Here is a 15,635-nt window from a genome sequence, read left to right on the forward strand (position 1 = left end):
AGTCAGCCTGCACAGCAGGGAAGGAGACATAGGTTCCTGTGAATGTATGTTGGGGAACCGAAATCAGCTGAACCCACGGACCCACAGCCAGTTTAGCCAAAGCACCAGGACCAATGCCCTAACTTTTGAGAAAATGGCAGGCAGATATTTTCTGACCCAGCTTCCAGAACTATTCCTTGAAGAAAGTGTTTCCCCACAGGACTCCCATGAGTCTTAAATGATGGGGAGGGAGGTCGACCATGGAGCACATCTATCACTCTGGAACTTGAAAATTGAGGCTGGCATAGATGGGGTTAGTTTTCACAGGTGAAAACATGTATTTCTCATGACTATTCCTATTGCTTATCTAATAGCAATGAGGAGTCCTAAAATGGCATCAAGACTATGAAACAACGTAATAGTCTGAGGGCTGATGCATTCAAAGGGTCTCACGGGGAGCAGGCTCCAAGTTCTCTTCATATTTGAAGAAATTTGCATTCAAAATATCAGAAAAATGAGGTATTAATCTCTAGAACAACTTAAATAAATTTGTTTTTCAGACAAGAAAATTTAGCAGAGCTGTACAAAATGTTCCGTTCCCCTGTGCTGAAAAGTACTGCTGCCTTTAGCCAGTACTTCTTCAAATGCTTTTTTGTGACAGTTACCTATGTAATGTGGGCTACTCTTACACATAGGAACTTCCACCAAATTTTCATTAATTTCTGCTACAAACTTGTTTGCCAACTTGTACAGGGAGAAGGCTATGCACAAGTAGGCTATACAACACTCAAGATATTGTTTGGATGGAAAGAACGGCACACAGCAAGGAACAGATTTCAAGGCACTTTCCCTCCTGTGTTCCACAACATACAATTTCTCTTTGCAATTTCACTTCACAGTGCTGGACCTAACCTGCTGCTGCTATCTGTAAGGCTCTTGCACTCACGCCACTGGCAGCAGATATGAGCTAGGTTCAAGATGATGTACACTGACCTCTTCTTTTTTTACTCTAATTCAGTATGAGTTCCAAGTTTACAATTTCTTTGTCATAAGCTCCTTCCTGATTCTCTTATTTCATAGATTAAATGTGGTTAGCTTCTACAGGAACGTCACTGTTCTCCATTCAGTAAAACGGAGATCTCCCTGCACATTCTTTGGGTATGTTTCTCTCCAATGTTTAGTACAATGTGACCTCTTGCGAGACAGAGCCCACAACCTCCCAGGGTAATGAAGTGTGATTAAATATCTTTTTTGGTTACAAAATTATAAGGCACAATTATAAAGTCAACTATTAAAGAGGATGTCTCACTTTTTTTTTCACATTTTCATATCCTTTCTGTTTGTACACATGTATACCAATGGGTAGCGAATGCTGAAAACAAAATTAAAATCCTGGATTAAGTCACTTTAAAGCCAATTTTTGTTTGATATGGTGCATACAGAAAACAGTGATTGTTTGTTCCCTGCATAAATGGGCTTTGCACGCAGAATAAGACAGGGCCATGTTAAGCTAGAATAAGGGTGCTTAGCTCAGCTGGAGTGTAACTCCTAGTCCCCAGACTAGCACTCATGACACTAGTTTGTTTCTTCCTCATGGTCTGGATGATGCTGTGTAGACATCACCTTAGAGTTCAGCCCAACACTTACTGAATTAGAGGGACCATTTGCGGTTACTTCTCCATAACTGGGTGAGGCTTTTGGCTACTTAAGTTGCAGTCTTTTTTTTGCATGGGGGCAAAAAAACCCCAAAACCATGCCAGAAAGAAAAAGGGGAGAAATGTTCCCAAACCTATGCTGTTTTAAAAAAGTGAGGCAATCCTGAGTGGCCTAGACAGTGGAATTCCAGCACAGAGCTCTGCTTTCTGTGCTCACACTGTTCTTCCGTGGGTTTCTGACCACCAAGGATGCGTTGCTTAACCTTACAAATTTCAGAAACTCCAAACTAGGTGGAAGCAGACAAAAAATACACATCTCCTCAACTCATTAATTAAGTCTCCAACAGCCCCCACTTCCCACAGCACCACGAAGCTTTCCTTCCCAGAAGACTGCAATCACAAAACGGAGCCTAAGTCCAAGCAAAGAGCTCCCTTTCCAAATCAAACTCAGTAACTTCATGTCAGGTACCTTCAAAAGGGAAGACAAAACCACATTTTATGATGTTCCATTAGAGGGCATCCTAGCATGTCCTTTTGTGGTCAGATGCTTCCCCTAATTTATATCCTCTGCAATACTTTGTGAACAATCTTCTATAAGGACAGTCAGGAACATTCACATCCCCAAGCTTTTGCATCCCTTGTAATCGTATTAATAGTTTCATTTTATGTTTTAGTTGGTACTGTATTTCTCTTCTAATGGCGCAACTTCCCTCACCAGGAGAGGCAGGTTTTCAGTATTGTTCCATGCATGTAAGATGTGAATAAGCTGGACACACTACCACAAAATTAATTTCAAGCTTCAGAACAGTTGAAGATCACACTTGAAAACTGTAAGGGACTACAAAAGGCGAGCAAGTTTGATCATGTATCTTGAAACTAGAGGGGAAGATAAATGTACGTTCTCAAAAGCTACCAAAGACAGAAGCTCCACTGCCAAAATACAACAACACGGCAACTGCTCAGACCCAGGCAGCATGGACCCAGCAGCAGGAACCAAACAGAGCTCCAGGATACAGGGAGCTGTTGTAAAAACAGCCGCTACCCCGACTCACGTATCCAATCTTTAAAAACTCAGTTTTAAGACAGTTTACTAATACAGGTACAGATACATACCGATACAGTTTACAACCATCAGTCCCCTTAAAATCAGTAAGAAGCCCCTAGGTATTAAAAGCTACTTATAGCGATAAATATTTTCGGATTGGACCGTGATGTGTATGAAGATCAGTTTCTATTCATACCTGTAGGTACACTGAAATCAATTCAAAGACTGAAGGCACCAGAGGATCTAAAGGTAATAATATTGGAAATTAAGAAGTCTAGGGCAAGAAATAGGAGTTGACATGATAACTTGAAAATATATCTATGAGACAGATAATTCAGTTATAATAAATTACCATACTATCTGACTTAAAGAGGAATGTAAAAGTGCTCCTGTCACACAAAATAAAAAATGAACTTCTGACTGCTGAAATGCAAGATTAATGAATTGACATAACAGACATGAAAACTTACGATGATCCTGGACTTGCTGTTGGCGGGGGACCTGGAAAAGTGACAGAAGAAAAACAGTGTGATGAGTTATGGTGAGGTAGCAAGCACGAAGCTTTTGAAAACCTCTTAAAAGATGTAAGTAACAGTCTGTCATGTTGGATGTGGTTTATGTAGTTTAACAGACAAGTCACAGTTTCTCAGTACCAAAACCAAGCCTGTATCCTGTAGCAGTGATTGTCTGCAAAATGCCACAGACGAGGACAATAAACAGGTGATGCACTCATTCTGCAATTCAGCTGTGTCTCAGACCATCACAGAAAAGGTTACAGCAAACCACAGGAGGCTTGTACAAAAGCATGTTGTAACTATAACTGGGAGAAAACCATTTCCGCCATCAATCTTCATTATTTATCAGGGAGTTCATCCTCAGCCAGATTCAGATGCATTGATCAAATTTGTTCTGACCTCAGTGGGCTTTGGCTGAGAAGGTTTTGTTGTTACTGCCCTTGGGGCTTATATTTTGGCAGCTACTGGAAGGGCTGAGCAGGTTGGAGTACACGTTCACTGGCACAGCACAGATGGAACAGTCGGCTGCAGCAGATTTCAAGGAAGTTCTTACTAATGAGTATTTGCTCTAGAAACTGAATTGTGACATTAAATATTGCTCCAGTCAGAAAAAAGGAAAATACTCACTGTTTTCTACAGGAGCATCTATAAAGGTACCATTGCTCAGATAAAAATCTCCTACATTTCAGATACAGGCTAAAGGACAACAACTGCCTCATGAGAGAACATCTAATGATTAATTTCTTATTAGAAATTAGAAAATGTGGGAGATTTATGAAAAAATGCTATGAAACTCATCACATATATCATTCATTGTGTGTTATTTGTCCAGTTCCTAAGAGGATTAACCAGGACTCCATGCAAACATCTTCATCTCAGTGAATTGTTTCCCTCTGAAATGTGGAGGTGGAGGAGAAGATGCGCAAAACCTGTTTTTTATTTGGAATCTTCTCAGTCATAAGATCAGCTTTGAAGGCAATTATCTCAATATAAACTTTGAAGAAAAAGTGCTTATTTTACCCGATAGGTCTGTGTGTGTATATATATATATATCACTAACATGCCTCCAATCTATACTGCAAGCTGAAATTTCTCACTTACTAGAGAAAAAGGAGGTCACTCAGGCACTTAAGAATAAAGTATTTTTTCTTGTATGGTCTGAATCCAGTCAGGTAGCATATTAATGAACATTGCTGTTTAGTGACCCCTGTGTTTCAGTCCTGCTTCCAGTAGGCTTTTATATAGTAAAAGCCATCACTACAGCTGGCAACGCAGGCTTCTCAGCTGAGCAAAGAGCAAACAGGCAGAGAGGATAAGCTGCCAACCCAGAGATGCTCCCAGAAATAGGCTGAATCAGACCAGCTGATATTACTACATCAGTGCATTCATTTCCAGTGGATAAACACACCTTTCTCCAGAGCTTTTTTTTTTAAGTAATAGTTTGAACAGCTTAAAAGAAGAAAGCTTACCAAACTTCACAAACAGCACACCAGTTGTAGAAACAGTCTTTCTGCCATTAGTCGCAACACACTGGAAGTAGCCAGTATCTGTTGTGTCAAGGTTCCTTATTCGCAGTCGAGACCCATAGCTTGTGGCACGGAAGGAGATCCTCCGGGGTTCTTGGACAACTGGAGCATCGTTTTTCAGCCAACGGACCGTCGGAGGAGGGTTGCCAGAGACTTTACAGTGCAGCTCTGCAGTCTGGCCAAGGGTGGTAGTTATGTTATTCATAGGTTCATCAAGCGTCAAGAAGTAGTCTGTTATGTAAAAAGAAAAAAGGGTGAATAAAGAACTCCAGCTTGGGAAATATCATTTTAAAGAAAGCTCATGCTTGTCTTTGAAAGGGAAACAAAGGAAGTGGCTATCAGGTTTAGTAGAAAACAATACTACTTGTTAATTGATATTTCAGGGCAGGCAATAGGTCCCACATAGTTTTGCATGGTAATAAAAGGAACAAATTTTGGAACTCCCATTGCACTATAGTAATGCTGTATTACTTGAAAACTTCTTGTCCTTCATATACCCATAGATTGTCTCTACTTTCTCAACATCATCCTATTTGGCTTCATTCAACACAGAAAAAGGAGGTAACACTGCTTCTCTTTTTTCTTTTATTTTTCGTTTTTGCTAACTAATAAACATGAAAAACATGTATCAGAAATCTGGCTGCTCATTTTGATGCCTCTGCCCATGTTAGGACCCACGAAATATAGGAATATATTAAATTAATCGCTCAGAAGTGAAGATCTCTGAGCCATTTTTAATTGATTCACAGAGCAGCATAGACAGTATATTGTCAATGATTTTGTAAGCACTAACTGCATAGATGAGGAATAAGGATCGTATCTAGGAGATGGAGATTTTTTTCTCACTCGGTATTTCCCTTGCTAAGAGCACTAAGGTTTATCTTAAATCTGAAATAGGTCTCATGATAGGTGCAAGCAGAAGATCAAGAATTCTTTTGTTAAGATAGAGAATGATAAATCAAAATTTAGCAAAATTAATCTCTTCTAATCCATTTGTGAGCATTGCCTTCTCCTGTCAAGTGCTATTTCATTCTGCATCATTCAGGAAGAGGACTATTTCTAGTTAACTGTATTCAACATTTAATTAAATCCTTTAAAGGCAGAGAGCAAGATGGATTGGGTACAGGGAATGGAATACACGGGCTTTCATCTCTGTGTCAGTGGTTCAAATCTAACAGTGGTCATTAGTGGCCAAACCCCATTATCATCTGCTGGCTGTCTCAGCAGGGAGGCCAAGGAATGAGAAATCCAGAGGCTGTACTCTGCTCCTACGCTCTCAGAGCCAACCCAGGAGGTCAAGAAAAGCCCATCAGTAAGTAAACCTGTGCTGTGCTGCTTATGCTCCACCATCCTCAGGTACATCTACTGTTAACTCCAGCAATAAGCCTGCCTAAAATTATGAAAAAAAATCTCTAGCATGTATAAAAACAGTTTAGCCAACTAACTTGCCTAACTAATCCACTTCCCTAATTATTTATTTTAATCATGTCTTCACTAGCTACTCCCTTCATTATGTTTTAAGTATATCAATATCTCTTTCCTTTGTATTTAATCTGTTTAGCATGTAAACTGTTACCCAGTATTTATACACTTTATACAATGCGTTCCTGTTCTCATTTGGTCCCCAGGAGCTATTAGGATAAACGTTTAACACAAAGGAACTGTCCACACATATTTTTTTCACTGATCAACTAGCCTTTTAATGTGCAGGTATAACACTGTGCAAAAAAACCCTACTTTTACCTACGCTCCCATGGATCTAATTAGTTAGGAAATCTATGTACGGGGTAAAAAGGGCAGGGATCCCAACCCTTGGTGAAGACAGACAACAGGGTTCGATGTCTCTTGCCAGGGGTGTCAGACTGGCCTTCTAGCTCTCCAGAATCATTTCTGCATGTTTCATTACAAGACTAGAAATGTTTCTGACTTGCTATCTTAATAACCTCACCGGGAAGCATAATCTAAGTCAGCACACGTATTCCTGGGTTCTCTCCACAATCTGGGTTTAATAAAATCACACTAATAGCATGGAACTGGATAACCACATTTAATTATCCAATGTAACATTTCTATACCACAGTCGTTTATATAATTCCTGATAACATTTCAAAGACTGGTTCAGACATCTACAGCATAACACAGCCAGAGAACAGAACGGCCTCAGTCCTGTGATGGTCTTGCTGACAAACACCACAATAAATATAATATTTTAAAGTTCCTATGTATACAGGAGAGGCAAATAAAGGAGTAAGGATTTAGGGTAGGTTTCCAAAGGCTGGAGAAGGATTTTGAAGTATCAGTAGCAACAATAAGTCAGTGAAAAAGTATGGCTGTAATGCAAGAGCTATGGTGCAACTTCTCTATAGGTACAAACAGAAATAGCCTCTCAGCATCAGGAGCTTCTGACTCTTCTCTAAGTGTTCTCCACCTTCGTCCACTAACTACTACAGAAACACTAAAACAAAATGCATCTGCTAAATTGAGCTTAGCCTAGTCCTCAAATCCATAGATTCTGCATTCAAATCATAAATCAGATCAAGCAGATCACCTGAGATGAGATTTAAAACAGGGCAGGTTTCAAGCAATTGGAAGCTTCATGAGAAAATGCTTCTCACAGATAAAGCAGTTCTGTAATTGAAAATGAGCTGAAGGTGAACCAGTGCTTCCAAAAAAACCTGGACTGTTACTGAGACATACAAAATTATGCGCATTGCTGTCCTTGCCCAGCATGGAGGGGCCGAAGAGAAGCACAGTTTTATTTTTAATACTTCTGTCTAACTCTCACCTACCAAAGCCCATCAAATCTCCAAAGCTACTGCCACCATTCTCTTCCTTTAATAACAACTATGCAAAGAACATATAAAATAGTTCCTGCCTGCAGCCAGGTTTCTGCCCAGGTCACCCCCTGTCAGCCACTCTCTGGTGCCATCAGCATTAACATCTCCTCCATCTTGGACCAAAGGCCAAGAAAAATGGCAGTAAACCCTCCTTTTCTGCTTTCAGCAGGAGGCGAACAGGGCTGACAAAACAGGATGGACCTGCTGCTTGCACACACAATGAAGACACTGTGTCTCATGGCCATGGTCTTAGAGCACGCCATATTTTACCATATTTCATTTGACAGTCTCCCTGCCATCAAGGAGCTCCCCAGATGCCCAGAGTAGACTCCCTCTGACCTAAAGAATAATTTCTTAGAAACACGACAGTTCTTATGTACAAAGTAATTACTGCACTTCTGAGAATTAACCAGTGTAGTGGCACTGGCCATTGGAAAGTCTGAGTTTTAATCCTGGCTCTGAGTAGTCTTGGGTGAATCACTTCAGTTGTGATTTTTAGGAGCGCCAAAGGGAAGTAGACACCCAAAGCCAATCAAAGCTCACATGGGATTTGTGCAACTAAGTCCTTTTAAAAACAGCCTTAAACCTTTTGGCTCAATCTCTCCACCTATAAAGTGAGGATAATAATCCCTCTTACATCATGGGGAGGCTGTTATGTACATTAATGAGATAATGCTCGTAAAGCACATTGAAGGTGAAAAGTGCTATGCTGGGATAAGCACTGTTATTATATTTTAAGTTAAATCTCAGGGTTTCAAGAACATAACAAAAGCCCATCCATATTTTAGAGTAGCACTCTATAAAAACATTTTGCAAACATTTTAATTTACAGAGGTATGGGAGAATAGCCTGAAAAAGTTCTAAATAAAATTTAGCCCACCTATAATTTAATAATAGTCAAACTGATTTTTTTTTAATTTGTAAAAACAATTTACTGTTGGGCCTAGACCTTGAATGCCAAGTTTCAGCCCACAGAGATTTTTTTTTTTTAATGGCTGAGTTATAAACCCTTGAAAAATGCTGACAGCCGCTTTACTATAGCAGCACTAGCGGGTGCCCTATAATGAACTTTTAAATGACTTGAGATAATATCTGGAAAGCCAAGCCTGAAATATATTTCTGGTTTTGAGCCGTTGCCAATGCAAACACAACACATCATAAGTCATCTTCATGATTCTAAGCGCATAAATTGGAGACACTGCATATAAAATCCAAATATTAGGTATCCTTCATGGCCAAACTTTTTGCTGGTTTGATGTTACAGAATAGCAACAGCTGTGCAAGGACGAAATGTAGTGCATTGCGTGTCTCAAAAGAAGAAAAGTGTGTGTATTTCCACAGCTCCGTCTTGACATTGTTAAATAGGAGCCTGCCCAGTCGTAATAAATCCTGAAGTATTCTACTACTTTTAAGTGGAACCCAGGTGGCTTTCAAAATAAAAGCTCGTCCTCTCTGGCCAAGGAATGCTAATCTCCTCTGTGACCACATGGTTACTCTATCTTAAATTACCAAAGACACATCTTGGAGCAGTAACACCCTCTTTGCTTGGAGGAGTATTTTGCTGGCCATAGTGAGACCTTTTTTCCCCCAAGTACTGTGTGTGCTATATGTTTCTGATTTCACTAGGTGTTTAAAGCATGATGGGGATGCAGGATTAGACCCTGAAATGTTCATTTTATGAGAAGAATTGTTGTTTCATTTATCCTTTTCTTTATGCCCTTCTGATCTTTCAGAATATTCAAAGAAAAGCTAAAATTAGTCTCAATTCAAGCCATCACAAGCCTGAAAACAGCTTTAATCCAGGTGCAACAGAGAGGCCGGTGTACCAAGTTACTTCCCATTACAGATGTGTAACAACACACTTCTCTGGAAAGGAACATCTCCAGACCTTTTCTGAAGCAAACCTACAGCTGTGGGGACACCATTTCCAGCTGCTGGACTGGAGAATAAGTTGAATTCTGGATTTGAAAATTCAGATCTGCATTGCAGCACGTAAAGCAACCACCTGACCTTGTTGGAGTAAGGCAGCTGGGACACCAGTCTTACAGACTGCTTATTGCATTTATTTTTTTGCACCAAAAGGCTTAGCAGCTCATGGGTTCTTTGTCATAGCATACACTGGCAAGAAGAAAGGCACATCAGAGGGTCTGACACAGTCTGTCCAATTTAATATACTAGTCTGGAAAGAAGCATTTTCATTTAATATACTAGTCCGGAAAGAAGCATTTTCATTCATTCAGAGCTTTGGATTATCCACATTAGTCCAGTCTGATGCTACACTTGGATGCACCTCGTACTCACATGTATCTGCACCACCACTGAGATCAGACTGTTGGAAATTTTCTATATGGAATTGTTCTTTTTGGAGAAAGTCAACAATGCAGAGCCCACCCAGCCTGAAGACACTGAAGGGGCTTGCTGGTTGTTCCATATGTTCAATCAACTTGAGTTTTAAGCTAAAGAAGGAACCAGCATGATTTTTGACTGAAGTGTGGCCATAGACAGAGCATATACTTCTCAGCTGAAAAAAGGATTAACCATTGATTGCTTGATCTGCCCGTAACTCACAAAGGAAGACAACTCCCGGCAGGTCCAATCTGTGGATCTGATCAACAGACCCTTGTTATTAACAAGGGCAAAAGGAAGACTCTCAGCTGGAATTTCACTTATTTTAAATGAATAAAAGTAGAGGAATGACAGTGGGAGGAAAGGGATACCGCACTCAACCCATGATTTGGCAACCTGTATGAAGAATTATCAGAGTTAAAGAAGTCCAGACAATCATGCGGAAATATTCAGTGTCAACTGTCTTGGGACAAAAGGAAATACTCCACTGCCTTTGCTTGCCCAGCTTATTTTCAAATGAGTTTCCTCAGTGATGTGTATGTGCAAGACTCAATTTGGGATATATGCTGCAGCTGTGTGTTGGGCTTTCTCTTCCCAGACATTATCTAGAGGGTTTAGTGCCACCTGAGCATAATTTACGGAGCTGAAACAGGCTGACCACTGCCCGAGGCCTTATGGCTTTTCAGATGTCCACATGTGACATTCACTGTATTTGGGATTTTCAGAATTAATTGCTACTTTCCAATAATTAGCAGCTTAGAGACTGCCCTGGGCCATAGGGGAGGGAGAGCTTGTGGAGGAAAACCGGAGTACAGAGGCCCACGGACTTCCAAAAATTACTTGGGGCTGAGCACCTGAATCCCATTGCTTTTGGATAGGAACTGGACAACTCATTGCCCTTCATGCCAATGTGACTCCTTAATATGCATTTGAGAGTTCTCATCTGCCTCTCCTTTTATGAGTCAACCTTCAGGTAAAAGGACAGATGTCTTGGTGATGGCTTTGACGCTATAATCTGGCAAGGGGAAATGAAGCTTTTCTTTACTTCGGAACCAGTTTTATAGCACAAGTAGGAAGCCTCTAAACTTTATCACAAAAAAAAGTGATTTGGAATAGGTAAACAAATGTCCACATCCAGCTATAAACCCAACTACTGAAAACCATCAAGGGATTTTGTTGTCACTTTAGAAGCTGCTCTGCAGTAAAGAGCCACGTACAAAAACTCAAGCTATTAAAGGAAGGGTGTATAGAAAGGTATGTGCCTTAAGATTAATGCTGTAGAGTCAAAGAAAAGCTGTTATTTTTGACATTTTGACATAGCATCACTTTAGGATCTGGTTCTTATTAGCCCCTTCTGTGCCTTTTAAAGGTCTATTTTTTTTTAAACCAAAAATGTCAGGAAATTTGGAACAGAAACTTACAATAAAACACGTCCCTTGACCCTCTGATCTATCAATCTTTCAAATAAACAAAGATAGCTGGATGAGCCAGAAAAAGGTTATTATATATAGTTACCTTATGTATAATGGTCAGATATTCACTGCACACGTTGAGGTTATATAAAAAATCCAACGTAAGTGAAGCATTTTGTGAAAGATTTTTGCCATGAATGCCCAACGTTACTCAGGGTGGTTTCTTTTTCAGGTTGTGTTCTGTGACCTTCAAATTTCACACCCTGTATTATTTATAAATGAGACATTCAAGAAACACAAATTCTCAAATAAAAATGTACACTCCGTCAGTGGAAAAGCAAACAAAAGGAGCTAATGTACTGTGGCTAAAAAAATTTTCAAACAAAGTAGCAGTAATTTACTGCCTCGCTACTAACGGGACCCCACAAATAGAATCAGAATCGTGAGCCCCATCAGGGGAGCTTGATTTACCAAATATCCCCCAGATAATAAAGGAAAATAAAAAGGTAAATTGTGCATGAATGTGAAAGCTGTAATTCTTTCCCTTTCACCACACGTATCAAATTCACATCCAGTGATTTCAAAAGAAAATCTGGAAATCTCTAAAGAACTGGGGCCAACGTCAGGAGGCCTCGATCCACCTGGTGTTCTCCACGTTTGGTTTTGTTTATGTTTTTTAAGATGTAGTTTGCCTAAGAGTCAAATTCTCCCTGGGACATCAGAAAGATTTTCCCTATCAGAACTCACAGCCAGGTCATTTCCCTGCCTGAAAAGACTTGCCAGGGTGACAGCTTTAGCCTGGATTCATCAGTAAGGGCAGCAAGGCTTGCTTCTCCCCTCAGGAAGCCCCCAGACACAAAAAATCCATCAGCAGCATGACTGTACCCACCAGGATGTCCTGCAGCCCCTTCCGCACTCTGTGGCCTCCTCTTGCGCTGTAGTCGTCGTCCAGCCCACCCTACAAGGGAATGTTCTGCCTGCACAAGGATCTCCAAGAAGTTAATGACACGCAGTCCCACGCACAGGGTAGTGGAGCAAATACTGCAGCTCTCCCATCCCCTGTTTTGGCCTTCCACAGTTATTTTCTGCTCTGGATCCCCAGACCATCCCAGGGGAGGGATGCTTGCTGCAGGTGAGCCTTGTATTGATATGCCTTTGAGTACTTATGGATAAATCCCAGCTTAACCTTAAACCACTGAGTGATTTGGGGTGCATTTTGTAAAATCCTGACTCTTGCTGCCAAGCTCTCTGGGAAATGTTTGCTTTCTGTATAACACCTGGAGCACCATGAGACTGCTAAGTGCTGCCAAAGCAGTGACCGCAAGGTCTATGCCACACAGAGAGGCTGTGAGCAGTGGGGAGCTCAAAGCCTGGGCTTGGGATTGTGGATGTCTGGAAATGAAAATGGTTCCCAAGCCCTGAATCATTCTAATGTTTTATACTTGTTTGCCAGAGCAGATAGGCCATGAAAGGGAAAGAAAACAGGCAGTATCTGCAAAAACTCATACTAATAGGTTTTCTTTGGAAACTGAAGGACCAAGTGAAGAGCTCCTTAGAGGAGGAGGTACCAGCAATGAGATAACATGCTGCACCCCAGCACTGGTGTCCTCAACTCTCGCTCAACCATGTCCAGGATACATCCTTGCACGTGGTCAGGGAGCTGCCATGATGAAACGAGCTCCTGAGGAGGCTGCAGGTGGGCATGGGGGGACTGGGAGGACCTGATCAGGGGCAGCCGCAGTGATGGCATTGTTCTCTTATCAGTCCTGTAGAGCGAACGTCCACTGAAGTTGAATCCTATTCACAGTTAAAAGAAAGTAATATTTCTAAGCTGACTCTTTCTTGGCAAAGATTCCAATATTATCTTTGCCTAAGGATGAAGAGTTCCCAAACAATTCCTCTACTGTACCAGATGTAAATAGGCTCTCATTCAAATTCAGGCCTATCTATTTCTTTGTAAATAAACCAACATCTGATGGAAGGAAAAGCCTACCCTTCCACAGTCATTTTTGTGGAAAAGCAGCAGCTGAACAAAGGGCTCTTCACCATTTTAAATAAGGATCAGGGAAAAGAAGAGCTCACAGTAAATTGGAAGCTTTCTCAAACAAAGAGCTGGAGCAGGAGCTTGTCCTGTGGTGTAAGAGGAGAGAGGGGAGGCAATGAGCAGGCAAGCAGAAATGAGAAACCAGAGTGCAGTGCCTTACACAACAGGAAGAAAGAAAGATTAAAAAACGCCTGGGGCCACCCGCCTTGCTCCCCTGCCTGTTAGCACACCCCAAAAAAGAGTCGCATTAAAGAATGAAGCATGGACCCTGAAAGCTAGCACCAGGGCAGAGCGTCCTCATGAACTCCACTTACTCCCAGTTTCATCTGGCCTTTTTGTTTTGCCTCAGATATCACCTATTGCCCCAGCTGATATCAAACAATTTCCAGAAAAGGAAATTGCTTTAAGCCACCAAGAGTGAATGGCTGAGCCGTGGCGAGTTCCAGGAGCAGTTACAAAGCCTGGTGCAACACAGCCATGTAGGAGCAGACACGAAGCGGGACTTCTCCAAGCCCCACAAAGTGGTGAGCTACGGTCCCTGCTGGACGTCTCCCGCCCACCGGGCAGCTGCAGGCTCCCCCAGCCTGAGGGAAATCTCAACGAGCAACTTGTGGGTGAAAGGCTTCGCATCCTGCCACCAACCCCCTGAGATGGGCCTTTTGCTACCACCAGAGACCCCTTTTTTCCCTGAAGTTCATTTATTCCCCCTTATATAATTAAATATTTATTGGATCACATTTTCATTTCTCTTTTTCCCTTGTGGCATTCCCTCTGCATGCCATGATTTACTAGTCAGAAAAGAGAGAGAAATGCTCATAGCTAAATTTCTCTTATTTTAAAAGTGATTATTTTTTATTTTTTATGCACCGTTTGTTTGTTTTTTTAAGGTTTTGGTGAGAAACCACCTCCTCCCTCCCATCAATCGTTGCTTTCACCAGCTCTTCACGGGTGGCTGCATCTCTTTTAAATTCATTTCCTGTTAAAAAGAATAAACAGGCAACTGTTTAATGCTGTCGATTTAGCTTATTTAATAGAAATTGAAACCTGAACAGGGCTCAGTTGTAAGATAATCACTGCAGAACTCACCGAGCTAGGGAAAGCACCATATTAAGTAATTACTTCAAAAGACAGAATATCATTTAGCAAGACTATGAGCTGTTCCTCTTTCCCAAACACAGGAGACATATTTGAGGAAGAGATGCTCATTTCCAAAAGGCAGCAGGTAGAGTTAGAGCCACTTAAAGCAGACAGCCATTTAATTGGGAAATTTGGCTGGAAACCACTTTCATGTGGTGAACTTAATAGGCTTTAAAATGAGTTTTACTGGGACGCCTGCGTGACCTCATGGCTGACTGCAGCAAAGACAAGTGGATGTTGATTTCTTGAGATGCTTGTTTGCAAAAGAAATGGAAACTAAGTGCACGCCTAATTTTCTCCTCTGAGGTTTCAACTCACCAAGTCAGCATGAGCTGCAGTATATTTGGCTTTATACAAGCGAGAGTTTCAAAGACCTTTAGGAGAACCAGTAGCTCCCACATTAAAGCCCCTGCTTCTCTCTTAGACAAGACAAAACGTGTGTGCCTTACTTTGCTTGTAGGCACACTGGGAGAATCCACCCCTCTGACTAAGCTTTTTGGGCAGCAAATGCATTTTAATCACATATGTAAATCTGTGTTTAGGTGTGTGAGCTTACAGCAGTCTAAATGCTAATCAGAGCGAGCAAAGGGGCGGTAATCCCCCAGGAATGCAGGATTCAGCCCAACGAGTGGTAATTGCTGCATTCCAGGTGGATTAGAAGCATGAAACTTCATTTTACCTGTTTCTGACAATATAGCTCAGGAGCAGGTGCCATGGAAGTAACGCGGAAAATGGTTTAATTACTAACGTAGAGGCCAGCGCTAGCACAGAAAGTGTAAGCTTCGCTTTGAGCAATAAGATGACTCAACATCCAGAATGGTAGCAGTCGCCCCAAGTTTTACCTCTGCTAGCTCTGGAGCTGCTGCCTTCCAACAGAGCCAGCACACTGAGGGTGGGACACCTGAACCCTGGTTCAGTGTGGAGAGTATTTTGAAGAAAACAGACACCAAAGGAGGCAGGCAGTCCATGGTGGCACCAGGCACCTTTCTGTTTCCTAGTTATGTCAATCAAACCAAGGCTTTGTAGAATGACCACCCGGGGCACATGCTACTGAAAAAAAGGAGCATTTGAACTACCAGCTGATAGCAAGCCTAACCAAAATATGGGTTAAAAATTACCCTGGTCATAAGAAACCAGCC

At 41.4% G+C, this 15,635-nt stretch overlaps 1 protein-coding gene across 1 annotated transcript in view; it reads right to left on the reverse strand.

The window, feature by feature from the left end:
- ROR1 (receptor tyrosine kinase like orphan receptor 1) overlaps nucleotides 1-15,635 on the reverse strand; it is a 171,421-nt gene that overhangs the window by 37,313 nt on the left and 118,473 nt on the right. The window contains exons 3-4 of the mRNA XM_075710915.1: nucleotides 4,664-4,951; nucleotides 3,150-3,180 (exon numbers count right to left, since the gene is read on the reverse strand). Coding sequence (XP_075567030.1) covers nucleotides 3,150-3,180; nucleotides 4,664-4,951 — 319 coding nt within the window. The remainder of the gene's footprint in view (nucleotides 1-3,149; nucleotides 3,181-4,663; nucleotides 4,952-15,635) is intronic.

The sequence above is a fragment of the Pelecanus crispus genome, chromosome 5, assembly GCF_030463565.1.
Source record: "Pelecanus crispus isolate bPelCri1 chromosome 5, bPelCri1.pri, whole genome shotgun sequence".
NCBI lineage: Eukaryota > Metazoa > Chordata > Aves > Pelecaniformes > Pelecanidae > Pelecanus > Pelecanus crispus.